This window comes from Elephantulus edwardii, unplaced genomic scaffold (genome assembly GCF_000299155.1).
Source record: "Elephantulus edwardii isolate Elephantulus edwardi_28Jun2011 unplaced genomic scaffold, EleEdw1.0 scaffold00139, whole genome shotgun sequence".
Classification (NCBI taxonomy): Eukaryota; Metazoa; Chordata; class Mammalia; order Macroscelidea; family Macroscelididae; genus Elephantulus; species Elephantulus edwardii.
Window position 1 is genome coordinate 2,879,279 of NW_006399889.1, and position 27,311 is coordinate 2,906,589.

Sequence of the window (27,311 nt, forward strand, 5' to 3'; positions counted from 1 at the left end):
AAGGCTGAACTTAAGCAGTAAGACAATAGAAAACTATTTAAACAAAGCTGTTAGGAGCTTTAACTATTTTAAGCCAATGTTTAGTTTTTGTTTTTGTTTTTTTCAATGTTTAGCTTTTTTAGTTTCCTCAAATTCTCAGAATTTGTTATCTTAAACACAAAGCAAATAATCAAAAATGAAATCTAGATCAAGTTTAAAATGCAAATTTTCTGTACAAATTGTATCGATACAAGTTGTATGATTCTCTATAAATTGTGTCAATGCCATCAGCATTTCTATGAGGGGACTGTAATAAACAAGGTAACCTCAGGGGTTTTCCTGAAATATGCAAAATACAGACTGCCATTCTTTTTCTTATAGCTGAACAGTTTCCTCTTAGCAAAAGAATTATAACTTGGTGTTTTATTTACCATGTGTTAGTTTTGTTTTGAATATTTTACTGTCATTTTCTGGTAAAACTACAAAGGAAGGCAAAAAATACTAATGTATTCCTCACTACCTGCTGATGAGATTAACCAAAGGCTTGTATTCACATCCTTTAAATGTTAATTTCTTTTTTTAAGAAAGCTTATTGTCATATTTCATGCATTTGAATATTAAAGTATAGAATTTTACCCTCTTTTTTTAAAGTTTAATGTGGTGACATATTTCTTACGCTCCTTAAGCATCATTAATTACCAGGTATTTAAATAAATGTCAGTTCCTTTTATAGATGGGTGCTGTCATCCCCATATCACAAATAAGACTGCAGTACCGCATTCATCCAGTTGTGTACTGTCGAGTCAGAACCAACCATCAGCTGACCCTCCAGTGGGTTTTCAAAAGGCTGTTTATCCCTTTGGAGGAGATTGCCCATCTTTCTCCTGTGGAGCAGCTGGTAAATTCAAACCATGCGTCTTAAACTACTTAACCAGTTTCCTTATGATTAGTATACACAAACATCTGCGTCCCGAAATGCTCTCAAAAGCAAATATTACTGTCTACTAGATTTATTTACTTTTGTACTGTGCCGTTTTTGAAGCAAAAAATCTAATATTCTTAGGCACTGGTGAGTTGGAATGGACTCACACCTGACCCTGCACTTTTTCTGCAGAAGCTATATATGGCGTGGGAGGAAACTGCCCATCTTTTCTCTTGTAGAGCAGCTAGTGGATTTGAACCACCTGCCTTTGAATTGGCCGCAAACTGCTATAACCCACAGACAAAAAAATATTTGGCATTGGCATATCTGACAGAAGACATATCTGAAATTTATAGAATACTCTAGCACCTCAACAAGAAAAACAACCCAATCACAAAATGGGTGCAGAATATGAATAGACACTTCACCAAAATGGACATTCAGATGACAAACACATGAAACACCTAGCTATCAGAGAGATGCAAATCAAGACAACTATGAGGTATCACCTCATTCTAGCAACCACAGCAAAGTTCAACAGAGCAGCAAACACTGGCAAGGTTTCGGAGAGATTGGAATTCATTCCCTGCTAATGGAAGTGTAGAACGGTATACAAACTATGGAAGCAGTCTGGCGCTTTCTCAAAAAGTTGGAAATAGAAATAGCATTTGTCCCAGCAATTTCGCTACTGGGAATACACCTTAAAGAAACCAGAACCATGTGACTCAAACAGATGTATGCACACCCATGTTTATTGCTGCATTATTCACAATAGCAGAGCTAGAAGCAACCCAAGTGTCCATCAACAGAAATCTATGGTACATTCACACAATGGAATATTATGCAGCACTGAAAAACAGGAAACTCACAAAACATTACACAGCATAGGGGAGCCTGGAGAACATTATGCCGAGTTGAAATATCTCCGTTTAAAAATGTCAAATACTGCATAAAACTGCTGTTATAGGACAAATGGGGGGCAGCAGAGTTGGAAAGAGAATGGGAAAAGAATGGATAATGTACACCGCATTATGTCAGATGAGGGTAAGAAAAAGAATGAATAATGTACACCGCATTATGTCAGATGAGGGTAAGAACAGTCCAAAAGGAATATAAGGCATTACATGTATGACAACAATCTGGAACAAGGGATGCATTGCAAGGTGAGCTGGGGAGGGGGAGGGGTAAGCAAATGTGCACCAATTAATAAAAATGAGGAAAATTTAAATATCTTAACAGATTTTTAGAAAACCAACAAACCAGATGAGTATTGATCCTTCCCTAACAATACTGAGTCTGTATTACCACATTTTAAAAAAGTAGAATGTCATTATGTAATAAGCGTAACATCAGCTTTTGTTTAATGATGACTCTAGGATAATGAGGGGGGAAACTTTCCACCTATTCCGGTATTCCTTTGCTCCCAGGTACCTTATTTTCATAGCAGCCTGATGTACACGTTAATAAACATACTATTGAGAAGTTCTGGCATCATCCGTAGGGAATTAACACTGCTAACCCAAAGGTGGCATCTCTTCTGGTGGTTCAGATCCACCAGAGGCTCCATGGGAGAAGTGGGCAGTCCCTTCTCATGAAATTACAGCATCTGAAAACCAGCTGTCGGGTGCAACCAACTCAGTGGTCATGAGTTTATGGAATAACTGAAGGCAAAGACACTTCCTTTAAATTGTATGGCTCAGTATATTCCTTCAAGATCAGAAAGGCAATGGGCCAGGTTCCTTGACCTCACCCTCAGCTCAGTCCTGGTCAAGATTAAATATGTTAGTTACTTAACTGCAGCTTAAAATGTCACTGGCTAGTTTTACTCCATTTGAAAGAAGCACCCCAGACATACATGGACAAGGGTTATAGTGAAGCCTAACTCGTCCTGCTTCCAACATTTATGAATAGAACATTCCTATTTGGAGAAATGAGAGAGCTAGCTTACTGGGTGTTCTCAGCATTAGTTTTTCTCAATATCCAAGCCTTGTGGTTCCAGTACTTACTTATGCATGATGTCACTGCTTGTTTGACTGCTACAAATCATACTTTAGTGATTCCATTTATTTTAAGTGAAGCACCTACTTTTGTTTCCTTAACCTGTGAAATATCAGCATACCAAAGCATTTATGAGTTTTTATTAATAAAATTTATTAAGTTCTCATAAAAAATAATATGGGAGCATAACCTCCTACCAATAGATTTTAAGGAAGCTGAACAACTCAAAGAACAGGATTTCAATTATGTGCTATTTTTTCCAATATTAATTTTATCACTGTGTTCACAAAATATTTCTTAAATGTGTGAAATCTTTTGCAATAAATGTTGATCCCCAACCCCTTTACTGAAACAGATCCAAGTCTAGTCATTTAATTTTAGTGAAGTATTTTTATGACCAGAATATAATCCTTCTTGGGGAATGCTCCATATGCACTTAAAAAGTATGTATTCTGTGTGATGGGGTGATGGTGGCTCAGGTTAGGTGCCATCAAGTCCATTCTCACCCACGGTGATCCTATGTGACAGGAGAACTGTCCCATGAGGTGTTCAGAACAAACTGCAGGCTCTTCCTAAAACAGCCGCTGAGTGGGTCCAAACCGCTCACCTTTGAGCTCGCACCTGAGCACTTGCATTTGCACCATGAGGGCTCTTCCGTGGGCGAGTGTTCTATGTTAATTAGAGCCAGTTATTCAGTGATGCTATTTAGCTCTATATCTTTGCTGAATTTTTGTCAACAGAGAGATGCTGATGTCTCCCAACTATGATTATGCATTTATGTCATTCTTTCACTTGCTAGTTTTTATTTTAACTCTTACTAGGTCCATGCCCATTTGATTAAGATTGTTTTCTTGGCAAAGTGATCTTCATCACTGGGAAATTTATCTGACAGTAATATAGCCATTCTGGCTGTTAAAAAATTCCTATGTGTAGGGTGTATCTTATTCCATCCTTTTGTTTTTCACCTACTTCCATCTGAATTAAGTTACTAATGAAAGCACATTGCTCAGGGATTTTTGGTATTAATACTGACCATCTTTCTTTTCATTGCTATATGTTTAAACAATTTTCATTGAATGCAATTACTGATACATTTTCATTTTGTTCTACCATTTGCTTTATTTGTTCCCTCTATTTTTTGTTCCTATTTCCCTTTTTCTGCCTTCTCAGGATATTTTCATTTAAATGTATTTAACTATTGCAATGCAATTTTAACTATTCACCGTCTGTATTAAAAAAAAAAAGGTGGTTGCCCTTCACTGATGTAATTTTAATTCTTAAATATCTAGGAGTGAGCTTTTTTTCCCCTTCCAACTATTACACTCTCACCTGTTGCCAGCTTCTCGTATAAATACTGTAAATGTTCTTGTTTGGGTACCTCAGCATCTGGAGTTGAGGGAATTTCAAAATCAGAGGAGCTCTGAGAATCTGGCTTTGTGCTAGGATTTACTGACCATTTCTCCTCTGGAGTGTACTTTCCACTACTTACAGCAGGTAGCTCTCCAACATCAGGAACTGTATTTACATCTTGAACTCCATTTTTTAAATCAGAATAAGTACTCTTTGAGCAAAATACATTTTGTTCTTGCTGGGAGATGGGAATATTCTCTTTGAATCTAGGTCGATAATTACCTTTGTTTATGGAAGGAATATCAGTACAGTTTCTCTCTTGGGATGGTAACAGAATTGTATCTGACTGGCTATCCCAGCCTTGGCTTCCTTGTTCTGATATGTGTGTTGACTGAGAAGAATTCTGTGAGGAGATGTGGGTTGATTCCCCATCAGAGTCGCTGAAAAGCTTGGGTGATTGAGATCCCCCTGCCTCTGTGGAGGAAGGGAGGTTTTCCAGGCCATCATCTGTGATTTCATGGCTTTGTTTAAAAAATACTTCCCACTGTGGCACATCCACATCAGTCTTCTGCTGGTGAAGTGTCACAGAATCCTCCGTACTGCCTTGCAACGAAGTCGGGATGTCTGGTTCTTCCTCACTTTCACTGTTGGATTCTTGACAATCTACAAAGTTTTCCGTGAGAGAGGTCTGCACACTCTCTTCTGTGAGGTACACTGTGCTCTGATTCATTTTCCCAGGTGGATCGTGTGATACTGCGGTCATTACAAAGACTTTAGAGTGAAGAGTTGATTGGTTTGGAACCTTGTGCCTTAAAGGTGTTGGGAGAGGGTCATCAAAGAGATCATTATCTTCCTCCTCTGCAAGAAAAACAACAGATTTATAGGCAACAGAATACAAAGGGAGCCAGTCTGTACAGTTAATAAAAGTCTAATTTGTAGCATTTAATTCTTGGAACTGCAAAGAATAGGGAGTTTACACTTCTTCAAAGAGAAACTAAAAGGCTCCTTCCCTTTTTTTGAGGGTGAATAGTAATGATAATGATAGATTTGTTAGGAAGTTACATCCTGGAAGGGACAGACCTCTCTCCTTGAAAGGAGAAAAGGCTGAGGCCCCTTAGTCTTAGGGTCTTCTGAACACTGTGAATACTATTCTTCAGTGTTTCTGTGCTGCAAGGTAGTAAGTTGAGACTACAGAATACATGTTCCCTAAATAAGACCACAGTTCCTTTTACTAGATTCCCAAACCTGGCTGAAATTTAGTGTCTTCTGAAGAGTTTGGTGTTTGCTGTTGTTGAGGTTATTTTTAAAAAAATATATCTGTCTCTCTCTAGACCTACCCAATCGGTCCCTGAAGATGGAACGCAAGTGGTTTTGGTTTTAATTCTGCAGCTGGTGCTGTTCATCAGCCAGACTTGTAAGCTCCCCAGAAGAGAATTTTGTAGATGTGTGTGCTCTGCAAATAAAACCTGATCAGCCGTGCTGCCCAGAACAGTTCAGTAACACAGATGGAGAGGTCCTCCATGACCAGGTAGTCGAAAGGGAGTTGCTCTGCTCACCAGAGTCTCTGTGATGGGTTCTTCTTGGCCAATTATTAGCCCTTTTGTTCTCAGAAATGCCCTACCTACTCATCAGTGGCTGGTTGGTTCCTTAAGCTCTACGAATAAAGTAAATGGTGTTGATCCTTTATACACGAAGTTGTGATATATGCTGGAGAACTCACAAGGCAGAAGAACTAAAGTCAAAATGCTTCATACACAACAATCAGAGTCAACAACTACATGAATATTTCATTTTACTGATTAAATATTGTACATTACAATATATTTAGAATATTATCTTTAAATTCTTAAGTTGAGGCTCTACTTAGAGAATAAAATTTTTATAATATATGAAATTTTTATAAATTAAACATGAAGGCAGAAATTTGTGGGAAGATATATTTTCCTGCTTTACAGAGCAACATAGGGGACTGCTAAATAACCAAAATGTAGGCAGTTTGTATCCCTGTTACTTGGAGGGAGAGAGGCCGTCTCCTCACATACTCACACTTTAAGAGACCTGATGGAGGGAAGCTATGAGACACAATCTGCTTGATTCTGTGGGCTTGATTCCTCCCCCATATCCATAAATCTAAGAAGGGAGAAACTTAGAAGTTCATGAGGCTGAATGCACGTGCACAGATGCACAGCCTTCTCCTTTTTAAAAGACTCAAACTCATTGTCATCAAACCAGAACTGACCTATGGCTCACCATCCATAGGAACCGGTGTTCTGAGGCTGTGAACCCCACTGGAGGAGACTGCCCACCTCTCTCCTGCAGAGTTGCTGCTGACTTCCAGAGAGATGCCTCTTTGGGTCAGCAGTGCAACTTCCTGTGGGCTACGCCACCAGAGTGCGCTATTATTCGTACTGCTGGTACCCATACAATATTGGTTTTCAAAAATGTCTAACGTCACCCAAATATTATATATGTTCTGTAGCCATTTCTCTACTTAAAGAGAAACAAACCAAAAAACCAGAAGATGCTAATTAAAATAATTTAGAATTGAGGATTTCTACATAACGTTCTAAATTCTTTTTAGAACACAAACCCACTGCTGTTAACTTGGTTCCAACTCAGAGGCCCTCCGCTGGGTTTCTGACTTAAGTCTTAAAAGGAGACGAGCACCCATCCTCCTCCTTGGTGGACTGAACCTCTAGCAGCTGTTTGTGTAGGAGCACAACACACTGTGGACTAAGCCACCAGGGCTCCTTAAATTAGCTGCAGTGAATTTATGTTACTTTTATAAGAGGAACACAAACTATGAAAGTAGTCTATATGGTAATTAGAATACCAGTAATTTTTTTTAAACTTGTGTGTGTGTACCGTCAAATCGGATCGGACTGGTACAGGAGCAGATTTGTCCCTCCTTCTCCAGCAGAGCATCTGGTGGATTTGAACTGCGCACCTCTCGGATTGCAGTGCAGCTTTTTGCCACTAAGCCATCAGAGCTCACCTAAACTATTAACTTGTGTAAAGACAAAACATCATAAAGCTTTACTGAAATGCTTGTTTAGAGTCCAAGATAAGAGTGACTTCCTAATATGTTCTGCAGATTTTGAGACTAGGAGACTCAAAGGAAAAAATTCACCCAAATCTTAAGGCAAGTGATTTAATGATACTTCACGTATACTAACACCAACAAATCAATAAGTGGGCCATTTCTGAAAGCTAAAGAATGGGAAGAGTGGCCAAGAAGAGACCATAACAGAGGCTGGTTGGCAAGTAGCTTACCAGGGAGGGCCTCGCCATCAGAGCTCCCATCATCACAGGCCTGAAATCAGACTCAGCGTGAGTCCAGCAGCTGCCCCTGCAGTGGGATTTCTGAGCCTGTAGATCATTCGAGAGGAGATTGCCCATCTTTCTCCCATGGAGCTATTGGTGGATTCAGACCACCAAAGAGGCACCACGTTAGGCTCAGCAGTGCAACTCTCTCGGGACTACACCACCAAAGCTCCATAAATCACACTTACAGGGCAGAATTACAACTGTAAACTCCACGTATGTGGGCTAGCTATAAAATTAAATTCACTGCTTACAAAATCTCAAAAACTCTACTTGAAAACCCATTGCCATGGAAAGAATTCCAACTTAGAGTAACAGAGTAGAACCGGCCCAAGCGTTTCAAAGACTAATTCTTATGGACACCCAATGCTATATATTTCTCTTGTGAAACCACCAATGGATTCAAACTGACAACCTTTTGGTTAGCAGCCAAACATTTAACCACTGTGCTACCAGAGCTCCTCAGATAGTACCTGTTGTTAAATGCTGTTGAGTCAACTACAACTCATAGCAACCCCAGATCTAGACCTGTCAGGGATAATAAAAGCTCTAAAAATCATGGTTAAAATATATGTATTAATGCAGGAGATGTAAGTATGACACAGGATCGGGCAGTGATTTGTCCTACTGGACACAGGGTTGTTATGAGTCAAGAGTTGATCTGACACACCTAGTAACAATTGTAAAATAGTGTAATCTGTTTAGAAAATAGTTCTTTCTTAAGCATCTTCTTAAAAGATAAAAATATTGATTTCCTATATGACCCTGAATTCCTATTTCTCTACCCAACAGAATATAAACATGCACAAAAACCCTCCTTGTACATTAATGTCCATAGCAGGATTATTTAAGTGTAAAGAAACCAAATATACAACAAAAGAATGAATCTTGAGAGCATTTTGTGACATTTAAAAGCCAATCATAACATACACAGAAAGTATGATTCTATTTATGAGAAATGTGTGGAGAAAACACATCTATACAGACAGCTGATTTGTGATTGCCTAAGAATGTTGTATGGATACCAAAAGGTTGGCAGTTTGAACCCACTAGCTGCTCCGTAGAGAATGATGAGGCATCTTCCTCCTCTTGTTAAAAATGCACAGTCCTGGAAACCTAATCGAGGGTCACCATGCATCAAAATCAAATTGATGGTAACAGGATTTTTTACTTAGGATGGAGGCAGTAATGTTTGCAAATGACTGCAAATGGGTATAAAGGTTCTTTTCTGAGTAACAAAAATGTTCTGAAATTAGATAGCAGTAATGGTCGCATACACAGGAGAAAGATAGGCAATGTCTTGTGTGATTTATTGCATCTAAAAACCCACCAAAGGGTCAGCTCTATGAGTTGATTCCAACTCAATGGCACACCACAACAACAATGGCTGCATAATTCTTTAATACTAACAACCAGTGGAGACGGTGCAGCCAGAGTGCTCTTCATAGGCAAGGACGGTGGGGCTGCATCTCACACACTTTGGGCATGTTGTTAGGAAAGGCTATTCCATAGAAAGGTGAGGGTCAGAGAAAAAAGGAAGACACTGGATTGACACAATGACTGCAACAATGGTCTCAAGTATGTTAGAGATGATGAAGTTGGCACAAGTTAGGATGAGGTTCAGATCTGTTGTTCACGGGCTGCTATGAGGCATATTCAACTGGATGGCACAGGCATATAACAACAACAGTCAATGTGACGTTTAGGAAGCTCTTGTGGCCCAGTCCATAGGATGGGGCACTGTTAAACAAAAGGCTACATCTCTGGTGGTTTAGATTCACCAACTGCTCTAAGGAAGAAAGCAATCTCCCCCTATTAAAATTTACAGTCTCAGACATCTTATGGAGGACCAAATGAGTAGGAATGGACTCAGCAGCAGTGAGTGAGTGAATGGACAACCAGTAAATTTTATATTTAAATACAATGAATTTCACATTTTTAAAATACTATTTTAAAAAGTTACATTTACGCCATGTAAATGATGTACTGAGAACTGTGTATTGTGAATTTTGTAACACAGAGAGAAGTAAAATATATGACAACAGTCTAAAGACTAGGTGAAGAAAAGGATGTTAACTGTTAAGGTTCTTCTATCAACGGAACTCTGGTAGCTTAGTGATAAGAAGTTGTGCTGCCAGTCCAAAGGCACATGGTTTGAATTCAGCAGCTGCTTTGCAGAAGAAAAATGGGCAATCTCCTGTGTGATTTACTGACTGAAAACCCACTTAAGAGTCAGCTATGATATAGTTCCTATTTGATGGTACATAACAACATACCATACTTGATATAGTATGTCATTTGTACTTTGCTCTAAGGTAAAAATGTATAACACAAATTATATTTATTATAGCTAATATGTCAACAAGAGATTATATAGAAATCACCAACAATATTCAATCCAAAAGACAGAAAACAAGGGCAGAAGAAATAAAGAATAGTTGGAACAAATAGCAAAATGACAAATTTATACTTAATCATATCAATAATCACATTAAACATAAATGGTCTAAACACCTCAATTAAAACGTTTAAGAATAACTGTCTTTCCTCATGACCAATTTAAACCATAGGCCATATTTCCAGAAAACCTAAAATACCATACAACACAGATACAACTCATTTTGTCATTTGTTTTCAACCTTGAAGGAGATTAACCTTGACTCTTGATTTTATACACTGAAGGCAGACAGAGCACTTCTGGAACCATGTAACATGTACACAGGACCATGACTCTCACATCTACCACTGCCCAGCGCAGCTCTCGCTGGACCAGAGCTCTCAGCTCCAAACCCAAGATCATTCCCCTTACCTGAATCTAGACGGGTTGTTCTAGCTCTCTTCAACTTTCCAAGTGGCTTATACTTTGGCTCAGTGCTTTGGGCAGACCGACATAAAGGCTTTAAACTGAAATAAAGCAGAATACCTTAATTTGCTTTTTGGGAAAGCTGCTAGAGTATAAGTATTATTTATGAAAAGGACAAAAATCTGATTATAGCAGAATCACTAGCAAGATTTAAAAATGTAAAATTGCTTCCATATAATGAAGTGATAAATATACAGACTTGAATAGAGCTTGGTGGATATCTTCAGTAGACACCAGCAAAACTTAGACCTTGGAATGAAGGAAATAAACTGTAAAGTGACATCTTCTGGGATTCAGGAAGCACAGTGGAGCTAGCTGCTCCCCTTGTTATTTAAGGAGGCTGTCTGAATGGAGCAAGGGAATAGTGACTGCATGGTTTAAAATCAGGAAGGGTGTAGACCAAGGATATATCCTTTCTCCAGACCTATTCCATCTGTTTGCTGAGCAAATAAATCATGAAGCTAGACACTATGACTCACTTGCTGCAGGAGATCAAGGACTACATCCTTCAATATGGATTACAACTGAACATCAAGAAGACTAAAATCCTCATCAGTGGGCAAATAGACAACATCATGATAGATGGAAAACAGAAGTTATCGATAATTTCATCTTGCTTGAATCAATAAACAACACCCTTAGTACTAGCTGTCAGGAGATCACACGATGTATTGCACTGGGCAAGTCTGCTGTCAGAGACCTCTGTAAAATACAGAAGAGAAATTATATCAGTCTGAGAAGTGTGCCTGGTTCAGGATATGGTCTTTTCAATCACTTGCTACACATCTGAGAGCTTGGATGGCAGAAGAATTGATGCCTTTGAATTGTGGTATTAGAGAACAGTGATGAGTATCCTATGGACAACCAAATGAACAAACAAGTATGTCCTGGAAAGAGTGCAGCCAGAGTGCTCCTTGGAGGCAAAGATGGCAAAACTTCATCTCACATACTTTGAGCATGTTGCTATAGGAGAGGCTACTCCTTGCAAAAGGGCATCATGCTTGGAAAAGCAGAAGGTCACCAAAAGAGAGCAAGACTCCCAACAAGATGGACAGACATAGTAACTGCAGCAATGGCCTCAAGTGTGTCATAGATGATGAGGGTGCCACAGGATGGGGCAGGGTTCAGGTCTGTTGTTGAAAGGGCCACCACAAGTTGTACTCAACACAATGGCACCTAACAAAACCTGACATCTCACAAGAATCTTGGAATGCAATGTTTTCTAGAGGTCCACAGACTGAAAGCTAAGGTAAAGTGTGAAGATAAATAAAGAGGAAGAGAAACAAGACTCGAGCATGTCCTACCCCTTTTCAAAATCTCATTACCAACTGCTTCCTTGTGCCAGAGTTCCAGAAGGTTTTAAATATCAAAATAACAAACTATTTGCCATTTAGATCTGGCATAGCACCCCAAGTGTGCAGTATAAAACCTATCCAAAGAGTTTTCAAGGCAAGGACCTCTCAGAATCAGACTAGCAGGCCTGATTGAGAGCCTCTTTGTGGATTTGAACTACCAACCTCTGGTTAGCAGTTGAGCATTTAACTGTTGGAAACACTCAGGGACTTTGCTCAGAAGTCTTTAGGGTTATATATACCATCCACTTGCAGAAAGCCATCAAGGTCCCAAGCTAGAGCTTATGCATCATCATACCGACTTCACATCCTGCCTGGGTTCTCAGGACTCACCCATCCTCCCCCTCCCTCTGCAGTTATTTCAACCTTCCTCTTTCTCCCTTCTAAACCTAAGACAGAACTGTCAGAATAAAAAAATGCAAGATTGGGGATTACTATTTTAATAAGCACCCTAATTCAAACACACATTCAATGTATATTCAAATTTAGTTCCATAATACACATTTAAATCTCAGCCATTTTTAAATCATGTCTCTAAACTCTGCTCCCTCCAGTCACTATCTGGTCTGTAACCTTTCCTTTCTGAAAGAATACTCCACTACTCTTTGTCAGAATGGCAAAGCACAGGGCAAGGTTCCAATGTGGTGTTCACAGGGTCACTATGATTCATAGTCAACTCAAGCGCACCTAACAACGGGGAAAAAAAAACCAACATTCTGTGTCTATGGATGCAAGTTCAAAACCATCAAAACAGAAACAGGTTCTATACCTGTAAACATTTGGGCACAATGGTCTCTCATCTCCTAGCCACGAGCCACAAAAAGGAAGACAAAGTCCCCCAAGCAGTAATGTGAAGTACTCACATTTCTATAACTTTATCCACAGTTGCACCCATGGGAATGACGTTTGGGTATGCATTCACAGGGCAGATGTAGCTCAAGAAATCTTTAACCTAGAAGCAGCAAAATAAAATAGGTCAATGATCTCTGTGGTAAAAAGGTGGGTATTAGAGAAACATAAAGGGAGGCAATACAAAGAGCTGCAGAAATCTCTTAGAAGGTGGGGCTCAATGCTGACTGTACATGGGAATCACTTGGGAACCCTTAAAAAAATGCCAAGGTCGCACCCCCACAAAGATCCTTGGAAAACTGAACAAGAGTGGGCCCATGACTTGATATATTTCAATGTCCCCTAGGTGATTCTGTTGCAAAGTGAAGGGCAAAAGAATCACTGTAAAATAGGATTCAAAACTTCTGGGTGACTATTATTCTCTTATGTAATGTTAGTTTCTTGTTCAAGAAGCTCACACAACTGATACATAATGATTTCCCTTTTAAGTGATTTAGAATGCACCTGAGTCTTTATTAACTAAAGTGCACACATGAAAAAAGCTCTTTCTTTCCTCTAATGATTAAGTGTAATCCAAGTGAGGACAATTACATGCAAACATTTCCTGAGTGCCTTGATCTTCGGCAAAGCTCAGAATGCCAAATAGAGAAACTGTCGGTGAAGCTACATTCAAACACTAAGAGATAAGAAGCAAGTGGTACTGATGCCGCGTCAGCTGCCAAGTCAAGGACAATTCACCACGAAAAGCTTTTGATACCAACTTAAGATTCTGGAAAAATTGTTTAAAGAAAATATCACAAGTATACAACCAAAATGAGATGCTTTAAGAGCTGTTCTCCAAAAACATATTTGTTCATGAAAGTGAGATTCAGTTACTGAGGAGTGATGTTATTGTGACACTTGATAATATCAGCATTTAAAATATTCCTGACTTGATCAGAACGCTGCTACCTCAAACTTCTAGGGGGGAAAATCTCCCTGTTCAAATCACTAATACATCAATAGCTCACTGCTTAAGTGTCAAATCCATGAGCCCCAAATAGAAAGATAATGGTTGTCAGGGGAATGGACTTTGTAAGCGTAGAAAGAGCCAAACAAAAATTCTATGATGTAGAAAGTTCAAAGCCAGCCTCGTTATATGTTGTCTTTTTTTGATACATTAAGTATTGAATCTGTGTGTGTTCACTAAGGTGTGCCTAATCCAGGCAATGGTCTTCGCAATTATATGCATCAGAGAACTGGACAATGACTAAAGATGACAGAAGAATAGATGCTTTTGAGTGGTGGTGTTGGAGAAGAGTCTTGAACATACCACGGACCCCCAAGAAAACAAATAGATCCGTCTCAGAGAGGGTGAAACCAAGTCTCTCCTTGGAGGCTAAGTTTTTAAAACTCTGTCTCACATACTTTGGGCACATGGCCAGGAGGGACCAGTCCTTGGAGAAGGAAATCATGCTTTGAAGGGTGGAGGGACAGCACAGGAGAGGAAGACCAGATGAGATAGATGGATACAGTAACTGGGGAGATGCAGGTTGCTGTGTCGGAATCAGTGAGATGCTGTACATAGAATCACTATGGGTCGTAGGCGACTTGATGAAACCTAACAACAACATGTATGTTGAAAATGCATGAGAACTGTGTATCTATAATACACACACACACACACACACACACACACACACACACACACACACACACACACACACACCCCAATTTTCCATTCTCCAAAAGCCAAAAACCAAGCTCACTGTCAAGTTGATTCCTACTCATACTGACCCTACAGGAGTGACTACAACCACCCGATAGTATTTCCGAGGCTTTAACTCCTTACAGCACATCTTTTTCCCATACAGTGGATGGTGGGTTAGCAGCTGAGCATTTTAACCATGGCACCACCAGGGTTCTTCCTGACAACTACACTTGTACTTATGTACAGGTAAATTTCTTATATAAAAATGTCGTTGCAAAAACCAAAACATTTCTAAACCCTCTTAAGTAATTCCATCAAATTACACAGTTTTTTTTTAAAAAAAAACACCTTTTTATTATTGCTTTGAATGAAAAATGTATAGATTAGTTTGCTATTCAAGCATTCATAAAGTTTTGTTTTGTCACTAATTACAGCCCCCATGTTGTTTTGTGTTTGTTTTTTTTTTTTTAATTTTGGGTTTTTATTGTATTATTTTTACAGGTACCGTCAAATCAGATCTGACTGTTACAGGAGGAGATTGCCCCCTCCTTCTCCAGCAGAGCATCTGGTGGATTTGAACCGCGTACCTCTGGGATTGCAGTGCAGTGTCTTGCCACTAGGCCACCAGAGTTCCCTCAGCCCCCACATTGTAACAGCATTCTTTGTACTTCTTCCTTGTGATTCCTGGTTCCAATCCTTTTTCTAGTCTACCTTTTTACGCTTACTGAGTTTTCCCCTTGAGTAAACAGTATGTGTTGATTTTGTATGACTGATCGTTTTAAGGAGAAAATACTTCTTTGGTGTTAATGTTCACCTTGTAAGCCTCTCTACTGTGTGACTGAATGCTGAGCACAGGAGGGAGTTTTGTTCCAGGTTTAAAGGGTTGCTAAGAGCCACAGTCTCTATTACACTAGCAAGCCTGGTCATTTTTATTATTTTGAAACTTGTTCTGTGTTTTTCTCATGCTCTGTCCAGGACCCTCTAGTAGTGATCCTTCAGAGAAATTAGCAGTGGTAACTGGGCACAATCCAGTCCTTCTGGTCTGGAAGTCATGGAGGCTGAATTTCACATGGTCTATCAGTCCTTTCACTGGCAACCCAAAGGTAAGAGGTTCAAATCTGTCAACAGCTCCAAGGGAGAAAGATGGGCAGTCTTTCTCCTGTGTGATTTAAAGGCTCTGAAAACCTGCTGAAGTGTCATCCACGACTAGGTCCCAACTTGACAGCACATAAAAACAACAACATTAGTCCTCGATCAACACACTATAGACTATTATAGAGGGTAAGGCCTTATCTTACTCATCCTTGTTATTCCCCACAGCTGAATGTTTTGTAAAGGGTGGTTTCATGCAAATTCTGGAAGACGTCAAGAATCTGAACAATACTTTAAAGTCATCTCTAATGAGGGCTTGAGAGGGTTTTTTTCCCTATAGCATGCCTTAAACAAAAAATTATGTCTTTTATGATAGATAACAGAACAACTAAAGAGGCAGAAGTTTAAAATATACTTTCAGGAAGCAAAATGAAAAGAGAACCTTAATCACACATGTTCTTCAGTATTTAGGCTGAAAGTGAAAAGGCAACTGCCATTTCCTTAGGGCTGAAAGCAGATCTTGTCCACTGAGGCATTTCTAAAGGACAAGCTACACTAGATCCTGAGCACAAGGGCTCAGTCTGGGAGTCACAGCATTGCTTTCAGTGTGCTTTGAGGCTGTAAAGAGTCAGGAGAAGGCCGTGAGTGCACCAGTCCACTTACCTCACTGTAAGAGGAATGAAAAGAGAAACATGCTCTGTATGAACTCTCTCCAGTCCTAAGGGAAAATAAAAACAAAAAATTAAAGAGATCATGTATCAAAGTTAAGTTAGACCAAGTAATACTTCTGAAAAAGTTAGCTAGCCTGGGGAACACTGGTGGCCTAGTGGCAAGAAGCTGCACTGTAATCCCAAAGGTGCACAGTTTGAATCCACCAGATGCTCTGCTGGAGAAGGAGGAGCAATCTCCTCCTGTGTCTGTTGAATTAGATTCGACAGTACACAACAAAGGAAGAAAAAAAAAGTTAGCAATTGATCATGTGCCCATCAAGGACTCCCAATGAGACTAGGGTCTTAATTTTAAAGCTTCTCATGGCAAGAGGTTGTGCTGCCCCCTTTAAAGGCACACAGTTCAAATGCACCAGCTGCTCCAAGGGAGAAGGATGGGCAATCTCTTCCTGTGTGATTTACTACTACTACTGAAAACCCACTGGAGGGTCAGCTATGGGTCAGTTCCAACTTGACAGTACACGATAACAAGTATTACTGTCCTTATTGTCAACTTGTATGAATCTCTGGTCGACTAGTGGGTAAGAAGTTGTTCTATCAAACCAAAGACAAGTGGTTTGAATCCACTAGCTGCTCCTCAGGAGAAAGATGGCTATCTACACCCATGTTATTTACAGCTTCTAAAAATTCAATCAAGGGTCAACCATGAGTTGGTTTCAACTTGACAACACAGTAGAACCACCACTGCTAGCTTATTTTCTCTTCTACGGAGTTGAAACTCAATCTGATTGATTTCCTTGCATAAATGAGTAAGAACAATGAGATTATTACATTAATCAATTTTATCACCTTCATCTTGCATCCACCATTCTCTCACCTTCTGGTGGCCTGTGATTGATTTATGCTGAGAATTAGGAGTTTTCCCCTGTGTAAGATTACAGTACTTGTCACATCCTCTAGAAATAATTCACTTAGCTATTTCCCCTCATAGATCAGTGCAAACACCTTTATTATCACCTTTGCTCAGGAAACATTACGAGTAAACTTCAGAGACATTGGTCCCAACATAAGGAACTACCAACAGCTGATGTGTTGGGAATCACAGAAGCCAAGGAAGCTTCATATATAAGTTATTAGATGGAGGGCTGGTCAAAGGGAGATAGATGTGAAGGGAGGGGGTAGAAGTGGATGGGTATCCTCGTGTATGGTGTAGCAGGGAAATAAGTGGGTAAAGATGCGTGTGAGAAAGACAGGAACAACACTGACACTAAAGTTAACTCCACAATAAGGGATATACCTTTAACTTGCTGGTCTGTCTGATACTTCTCTAAATCTGAACATTCTCATTAAGACAGACTAGGAAGAAGGATTGGCCATCCACTTCTGAAATAGCAGGCCTCTGAAAACCCTATGTACAGGACCTGAAGCACCAGCTGCAGAGGGTCAAGGACTGCAGCCTCCAATATGGATTGAGGCTCAATGTCAAGAAGGCAAAGATTCTCACCACTGGACCAATAGGCAGCATCAGGATGGATGGTGAAGAGATTGAGATTGTACACAGCTTTAGTTTGCTTGGCTCCACAGTCAACAGTCTTGGCACCAGCAGCCAGGAAATTAAAAGGCGTATTGCCATGGGAAAGTCTGTTGTTAGGGACCTCTCCAAAGTACTGAAGAGCAATGGTGTCTCTCTGGAGACTAAGGTGCATCTGATATAGGCCATGGTCTTTGCAATCACTTGTTATGCATCAGAGAGTTGGACAATGACCAAGGAGGATAGAAGGAGAATTGATGCCTTTGAGCTGTGGTGCTGGAGAAGAGTATTGAGAATACCATGGACTGCTGGAAAACAAACAGATTTGTTCTGGAAAGGGTTAAACCGGGTGGCTCCTTGGAGGCAAGGATTCTGAGGCTCCGTCTAACATACTTTGGACATGTTGTGAGGAGAGACCGGTCCTTGGAGAAGGACATCATGCTTGGGAGGGTGGAGGGACGGCGCAGGAGGGGAAGGCCCTCTATGAGGTGGATTGATTCAGTGACTGGGATAATCAGGATGGGAGTGTCAGAGATAGTGCGATTGGCACAGGACAGAGCAGAGTTTAGGGCTGTTGTACATAGGGTCGCCATGAGTCGCAAGCGACTCGACAGCACATAACAACAACAACAACAACTTCAAAATTTTTAATTTTTTTTGGCAAGAAGCTGTACTACAATCCCAAAGGTATACGGTTTGAATCCACCAGATGCTCTGCCGGAGAAGGAGGGACAATTTCCTCCTGTACAGTCAAATCTGATTTGACGGTACATGCACAAAAAAAAAATTTCACTTAAAAAATCTGTCCTATCTATAAAAATTTTTTACATACTTTTGGTGAGTACTAAAATACTATAGACTACACCACCAGGGTTTCTATACATATTTTTACATTTATATACCTTTATTTACATATTTTATAATTTTCTGGCAAAAATGAGTATCCATTTGCAGAAAACGAAACATGATCCATACCTCAAATCACAAGTGTAAATGAACTATAAAATGAATTTAAATCTTGAATGGTAAAACTAAAATGAAAAAGTTTCTGCAAGATAATACAGGGTTAAAACTGGGGTCTTAATTTTTGGCACAAATATACCATCAATCACAACTAGAAGCACACAAACAATGGTAGAGGCACCAGATAACTGGGACCACCTAAAATCAAATACTTCGGCTCATCAAAAGATTTGTTCACAAACGGAAAAACCTACGGTCTGCAGGTTGAAGGAATACATATTTAACAAGAGCTTACTTGTTAAAATACAGGACTGTTGTTAAGTGCCATCAAGTTGACTATGACTCCAATGGCCCAAACATTGGATATGAACCTGGCCTGCTCTATCCTGCGCCATCATCATCATCTCTGATATACTCCTGCTCACTGTTACAGCCACTGTGTCAATTAATCTGGTTGAAAGTCTTCCTCTCTTTCTCTCTCTACCTTTCCCAGGATGAAATCTTTTTCCAAGGACTGGCCTCTCCTAACAAATTTTCCACAGAAAGTGAGATGGTGTTTCACTATCTTTGCTTCTAAAGAGCACTTGGCTGCACCTTCTCCAAGACCTACTTGTTTGTCCTTTTGGCAGTCAATGGGACATCCAGTACTTTCTCCAACAACAACAAAATTCATAGAGAACTCAACACCAAAAAGACAAATAAAACCATTAAAAAATGAAAAGAAAAAAAAGGGGGGGAGGGGGACATAACAGAAACTTCACCAAAGAGGAATTTCAGTTAGGTACCACATGACTAGCAATCATTAGCCATTAAGGGTGAGGTGGGGAGGAAGTCTCAGCTTTCATTTTCTCAGGGTATATTCCAAGCAGTGAAGTAGCTGAGTCATGGAACTTCTACATTCAGCTTATTCAGGGAACACCAAACTGCCTTCCAGAGTAGTTGCACCATTTTATAATTCCACCAACAATGTATAAGAATTCCCATCTTGCCACATCCTTTCCAACATTTATTACTTGCTGCCTGCTAAACTTTGCCACTGCTACTGGGGTTAAGTAAGATGGTATGTCAGTGTGGTTTTGATTTGCATCTCTCTTATTGCCAGTGAAATGTCCTCCTCTGGGAAAAGTCTTTCCATGTCTTTTTCCCATTTTGTAATTGTGTTCTCAGTCTTTTTCTTCTGGAGGCCCGGTAGGACTCTGTAAACTTTAACAATGAGACCTTGTCTCAGATGGTATTACCAAATATTTGTTTTCAGTCAGTAAGTTTTGTTTTTACCCTGGTGGAAAAATTTTTTGATGAGCACAGTGATTTAATCTTTAGAAGGTCCCATCTATCAATTTTACTCACTTCAGATTGTACATTTCTGGCTGTATCTGACAGTCCCTTTGTACTGTAGATTAGGCCTTCTAAGCTTGGTCCCAGTTTGTCTCCTATGAGCTTTATGGCATGGGACTTTATGCCAAGGTCTCTGATCCACGTTAAGTTGATTTTTTTTGTTTATGGTGTGTAAATTATTACCTAACATGGGAGGGACTGGAGAGCATTATGCTAAGTGAACTAACTCAGTCTCATAAAGACTAATACTGTATAAGACAATTATTGTAGAATGAGTACAAGGATCCAAGGAGGGTGGGAAGGCTTAATCATAGGATCACACAATTTGATGGGTAGAGGGTGGGGTTGGTAAAAGAAAAGGGAAAGATTCAGTGTTAAAAACAAGGTATATGAAATTTAGGAACTTTGTATGTAAACCAGTGTAAAAGTTAAAAAAAAAGGGGGGGTGGTAAAAGGAAATATGTGAGTAATAAGCATAAAGGGGGGGGGAAGCTAGGGATCTTGGATATTTCTTCATGTGTTTGCCATCTGAACGTCTTCTTTGTTCAAGTGTCTATTCATACCCTGTCTCCATTTTGTAACTGGACTGTTTAATGTTTTCTTGATGAGGTGCTGAAAGAGTCTAGAAATTTTAGATATGAGTCCTTTATCAGGTATGTCAAAATCCCTAGCTGTCAGAGAGATGCAAATAAAAACAAATATGAGATATCACCTCACCCCAGCAATAATAGCAAAGTTCAAAAGACAACAATTGCTGGCAAGATTGTGTAGATAATGGAACCCTTATTCACTGCTGGCAGGATAGTAAAATGGTGCAACCACTATGGAAGGTGATTTGACGCTTTCTCAAAAAGTTGGAAATAGAAATACCATTTGACCCAGCACTGCCACAACTTGGAATATACCCTAAAAAAATCAGAACCACCATCCAATCAGATATATGCACACCCATGTTTACTGCTGTGTTAATCACAATAACAAAGAGATGGAAGAAACCCAAGTGCTCTTCAACAAATGGACAGAAAAATTATGGTATATTCACATAAAAAAAAAAATGCCATGCAGCACTAAAAAACAATGAACTCATAGAGCATTACACACCTTAAGTGACCCTGGAGGACATTATGTTATGTGAAATATCTCAGTCAAAAAAGGACAAATACTATATAATACCACTGTTAGAAAGCAGGACTGACATATAGTGGTGGGGGAATAGGAAAAGAATTGATAGATAATCAACACTGTATTGGAACAGATGAACTGTTTAAAAAGGAGTATCAAATTTCTTCAATACAGATGTGGACCACTTCATTTCTTTGAGCTTGGCTTTGAGCAAGTCTTTTCATTTTTCACTTCAGATTCTAAATAATGGAAATGATGAGCATAACAGTAATATGTCTAATAGAGGGCTAATCCTTTATAAAGTGTGCAGCATGCTCAGTCATTGTAAGTTTAAAACATGATATCAATATTCATTATTAGCCTTGATTCATAGGTGATAAGTTCTAATTTTATTTTGTGTAATATTCTTTGAAATCAGATGGGAATTTCTAGTACGAGTAGTATACTTTATATGCATATCTATCCTGGAAGAATTTTATGGCAGTGGTTTTCAACCTTGACCATAGAAAAGAATTACCTAAAAAACTCAAAAAATCAAAACTGAACCTGTTGTCACCTCCCCTTCCCTTTCTGAATAGTAATTTATCTGGTGTGGCGTTTGACAGTATGTGAGTAAACTTTTTATTATGGAAAATTTCAAGCATATCCAAAAGTTCAGAGCTCTAATAATGAACTCAAATCTACCCATTAGCTCATATCCTTACTAGCATTGATAGTTCTTCAAAGTTGTTGTGCAGCCAAAACTTGAGAAACCTTTGTATTTGATCTAATAAACACTTTATTTGTTTATTCAACAAAAGCTTCTTTTTATTTATTTATCTTTTATTTAATCAATAAACATTGCTAACTAAGTGCCCAGTGTATGCGGTGTTCAGCAGTGAGCAGAGCACAGCAGTTCCTGCTGGGACTAGTTGGCCTGTTAGTGTTTACTTAGTTATTTACAGCTTGAATAAAATACATTTTTATCTTCTTTACTAATATATTGTTCTTTCTCCTGAAGCTTAGAACACCGTCTCACATTTTTCAAACACTGACAGAAGTAATACAGGCAGATTCTCTTCCTACTGTAGTTGGTGAAAAATAGCAAAAGAAACCATTAATGTTTGTGTAAGTATCCAGGAAGTATTGTTGTTTACTTTTTCATCATTAAAACAAGAGAGAATATTTTTTGATTGAAGAATGAAACTGTCTTTAAAGGAACTAATTTTGCTACATTATAATTAGAATAAGAATAGAATGAGAAAGCATTGTCAAAAAAGTGATTTAAATAATTGTTTGAATATCTAGTGACTGAGTAAGCAACAATATTTTTCTAAAGATAAAAAAAGGAATATATGATTAGGCATCAACATGTATGACAAGAGAAGAAGAGGTACAAGGCAAAGTGGATTGGGAGGGCGAGGAGGAAGGAGGAAACTGTGCAACGATGAATGAATAATTTTTTTTTAAAAAAAGAAAGTGAACTGAGGAGGAGAAAGGAGGAGGAGCGAGAAAAATGTTCAACAATGAATGAATAAAACTCCAACTTTTCTTTAAACTTTCATTAAAATTACAATTAAAATCTTTCATTTAAAAAAATAAAAAACAAGGCAAAACTTAAAACCTACTGGCACTGAGTTGGTTCCAACTAATAACAACAGTCCATTCAGTTTCTGAAGCTGTAAGTCGCAACACAAGGAGGCTGTCCATCTTTCTCCCAACAAGCTGCTGGTGGATTTTAACCACTAGAGAAGCCACCCCTTGGACTGGCAGTGCAATTTCCTATGGACTATGCCACTATGCCAGTTCTCCTTTAGCCATTAGAAATACAAATCAGAATTACAATGAGTTACCACTTCATCCTTGAAAAAATGGCATGCCTCACAAAAAGAGAAAACAATAAAGGCTGGTGTGGTTGTGAGGTGACTGGAACTCTTAAATACTGCTGGTGAGATTATAGAATGGTACAACTATGGTAGAAAATGGTAGAGCACTTTCTCAAAAACCTAGAAATAGAGGTTTTTACATCTACCAATTCCATTCATACGTATCTATCAAAGAGAAGAGAAGTGACATGAATTGATATATGTATACCTGTGTTCCCTGAATTATTATTCATAATAGCAAAACGATGCGACCAACTTAAACACTCATCAACAGAAGAATGGATAAACTGCTGTACATGCAAACAATGGAATATCATGCAACAATAAAGAATAATTATTTGTTTGCTAAGTATTTCATAATATGGATTATTCTGGAGGCATTAGCTAAGTGAAGAAAGTCAAACACAAAATGACAAATACTGGATGACATCACTTTTGTTGTTATTGTTATGTGCTGTCAAGTCGCTTACGACTCATAGTGACCCTATGTACAACAGCCCTAAACTCTGCTCTACCCTGTGCCAAATGCACTGTCTCCAATACAGTCCAAGTCACTGAATCAATCCACCTCATAGAGGGCCTTCCCCTCCTGCGCTGTCCCTCCACCCTACCAAGCATGATGTCCCTCTCCAAGGACCGGTCCGTCCTTACAACATGCCTAAAGTACGATAGACGGAGCCTCAGAATCCTTGTCTCCAAGGAGCCACCCGGTTTAACCCTTTCCAGGATGAGTCTGTTTTCCTAGCAGTCCATGGTACCCTCAATACTCTTCTCCAGCACCACAGCTCAAAGGCATCAATTCTCCTTCTATCCTCCTTAGTCATTGTCCAACTCTCTGATGCATAACAAGTGATAGCAAAGACCATGGACTGTATCAGACATACCTTAGTCTCCAGAGAGACATCATTGCTCTTCAGTACTTTGGAGAGGTCCCTAACAGCAGACTTTCCTATTGCAATATGTCTTTTAATTTCCTGGCTGCTGGTGCCAAGAGTGTTGACTGTGGAGTCAAGCAAACTAAAGCTGTGAACAATCTCAATCTCTTCACCATCCATCCTGATGCTGCCAATTGGTCCAGTGGTGAGAATCCTTGTCTTCCTGACATTGAGCCTCAATCCATATTGGAGGCTGCAGTCCTTGACCCTCTGCAGCAAGCGCTTCAGGTCCTCCTCAGTTTCAGCAAGCAGGGTTGTGTCATCTGCATATCGCAGATTTTTGATAGATCTTCCACCAATCTTGACCCCACACTTCTCCTTATAGAGCCCAGCCTCCCGGATAATCTGTTCTGCATACAGGTTGAAAAGGTATGGAGATAGGACGCATCCCTGGTGTACGCCCTTCCCAATTTTGAACCATGCAGTGTTCCCTTGCTCTGTTCTGACAACTGCCTCTTGGTCCAAGTATAGGTTTTGCATTAACACAATCAAGTGTTCTGGGATTCCCAATCTTCTCAGAGTCAGCCACAGTTTGTTAGGATCCACACAGTCAAATGCCTTTGCATAATCAATGAAACACAGATAGACATTCTTCTCGTATTCCCAGCTTTCAGCTAAGATCCATCTAACATTGGCAAAAATATCCCTAGTACCACGACCCCTTCTAAACTCAGCCTGGACTTCTGGCAGTTCTCGGCTGATGTGCTGTTCCAGTCATTTTTGGATAATCTTCAGTCGAATCTTGCTTGCATGTGAAATCAATGATATTGTTCTATCGTTTCCACACTCTGTTGGGTCACCCTTCTTTGGGATGGGAACAAATATAGACCTCTTCCAGTCAGTTGGCTAAATGGTTGTTCTCCAGATTTCTTGACACAACTTGGTGAGCACATGCAGGGCAGCATCTGTTAGGTGAAATATGTCAATTGGTATACCATCTATTCCTGGGCCTTACGTTTTGCTATTTCCTTCAAAGCAGACTGAATTTCTTCCTTCATCACCATAGGCTCTTGCTCATGTGTTGTTTCATGAAATTCTTCTGTGTCTGCCAATTCCTTTCAATACAGTGACTCAGTATATTCTTCCCATCTTCTTTTAATACTTCCTGAATCATTTCATATGCTGCCTAAAGCATCCTTGATTATAGCAACTCAAGGTTTGAATTTGTTCTTCAGTTCCTTGAGCTTAAGAAATGCTGAGTGAGTTTGGCCCTTTTGATTTTCTGACTCCAACTCCTTGCATATTTCATTATAATATTTTACTTTGTCATCCCGTGCTGCCTTTTGAAATCCTCTATTCAACTCTTTAGTATCTTGAATTCTTCCTTCTGCTTTGGCTTCTCTTGGCACTCCAGTGCAATTTTCAGAGTCTCTTTGAAATCCATTTTGGTCTTCTCTTCCTCTTCTGTCTTTGCAAAGACCATGTGCACTCTTCCTGGATGATATCTTTGATATCCTCCCACAACTCATCTGGTCTTCACTCAATAGTGTTCAAGGCTTCAAACCTCTTCCTGAGATGGTTCTGAAATTCAGATGGGATAAACTCAAAGTCATATTTTGGTTCCCGCAGACTTGACATCACTTTTAGAAAAAGTTAATAATTAGATATATACATAGAAAGAAGTATTTTTTGATGGGTGCCATGAATAACGGACAGAGGAAGAATCAGTAGGTAGTACACATGTGCTAATTATCATAATGGAAAAGTCAACAAACAATATGGAATGTCAGTAGAACTTGACCAAGATAAATGAAGATAGTAAGAAGTACACAAGTATAAACCCACCAGATGCTCTGCTGGAAAAGGAGAGACAATCTCTTCCTGTACCAGATCTGATTTGACGGTACACACACACACAAAAATAATTAATAAAAAGAATAAATGCTATTACATATACAACTTGCAACAACAGTAATAACATGGAAACATTATGTGAATGGTTGTGTAGGCAAACAGGTAGGCTATGCAGGTGTGGGAAAGTATATGGGAGTGGATGCCTGTGCATATACTTGTGTGCACCTGTACCTACATGTCTGTACATGCTGCACATACATTCATATTTATAATAAAGCACATATATGTATATTTCCTAAACATACCGAAGCATCTTGTGGGACTAATTCACTGGGTTTGAAGACTCAGAAAAATAACCTCAAGGGGCAACTGGGTTAGCAGGCACAGCCGAATTTATAAAGATAATTGGTTCACATTCTAGTTTGGTGAGTAACATCTGGTATCTTAAACACTTGTGAGATGCCATACAGATACAATTACTGGTCTCTTTCTGTGTAGAGGAAAAAAGTGACGGTGTCAGGAGTTGGTGCTAATGTTATTATGTACTATCGAGTTGCCTACCACTCACAGCAACCCTATGCACAACAGCTCAGAACCCTGCCCTATCCTGAGCCAATCTGAGTAGCATGGTTTCACCCCCTCCAGAACAGACCTATTTGTTCTCTTGGCAGTCCATGGTATGGCGTAAAATAGCTCTTAAATAATGTGAGGCAGAAAGAAGGTGAGTCAAAGGTAAAGTTAAAATCATAAAGCATCTTGAAATTTCTGCTGAAATTTTGCCAAGCTATTTGAGCACATGCTGAGTCCATATTAGTTAAAGGCTCCAGTGAAGGACAAAGGCTAGTCTTTAGCCAACCGGAGCAAGAGATGTCCATTGCGTTACCATATAAAGAAGATGCCAGTGCCTCCGAAACCGACATGCACAGTAAGCATTATCCACAACGCATCCTAAATAGCATCTGAATAGGCATGCCATAACACAAAATCCGTAACATCACAAAATGGAATGGGAAATTCCAACACCACCATTCCAGCAGCACGAACACCACTCACCTGCTCTGCATAAAGCCCAACCCAGAAGGAAATAGACTGGCTATATAAGCACCTAACACCTCTCAGCAAGTCACCCTCTCCAACACTTTCCCATCTGCAGAGAGTGCTCTGCTCCTCTCTGGAGCAAGCCTTTGCTAACAAAATGCCTTTATTCTCATTTTTGCTCCTGCTTCCTCACCTTCTTTCTCAGCAAGTAAGTGTGTCAGAGACAGTAAGGTTGGCACAAGATAGAGCAGGTTTCAGGGCTAGTGTACAAAGGGTCATTATCAGTTGCAAGCAACTTGACAGCACGTTGTTGTTGTTGTTGTTGTTGTTATGTGCCATCGAGTCACTTGCGACTCATAGCGACCCTATCTATGTACAACAGCCCTAAACTCTGCTCTGTCCTGTGCCAAAGGCACCGTCTCCGATACCTCATCCTGATTACCCCAGTCACTGAATCAATCCACCTCTTAGAAGGGCCTTCCCCTCCTGCACTGTCCCTCCACCCTACCAAGCATGATGTCCTTCCTTACAACATGTCCAAAGTATGTTAGACGGAGCCCCGGAATCCTTGCCTCCAAGGAGTGCCCCATTTTTTTTTTCTTTCTATAATTATATTTTATTAATTTTCATAAACATTTACA

General features: G+C 39.5%; 1 protein-coding gene across 1 annotated transcript in view; it reads right to left on the reverse strand.

The window, feature by feature from the left end:
- Positions 1 to 4,176: 4,176 nt before the first annotated feature.
- DCLRE1C (DNA cross-link repair 1C) overlaps positions 4,177 to 27,311 on the reverse strand; it is a 68,067-nt gene continuing 44,932 nt past the window's right edge. Inside the window, 5 exon segments of the mRNA XM_006894285.1 lie at positions 4,177 to 4,209; positions 4,212 to 5,107; positions 10,383 to 10,477; positions 12,652 to 12,740; positions 16,083 to 16,137. Coding sequence (XP_006894347.1) covers positions 4,177 to 4,209; positions 4,212 to 5,107; positions 10,383 to 10,477; positions 12,652 to 12,740; positions 16,083 to 16,137 — 1,168 coding nt within the window.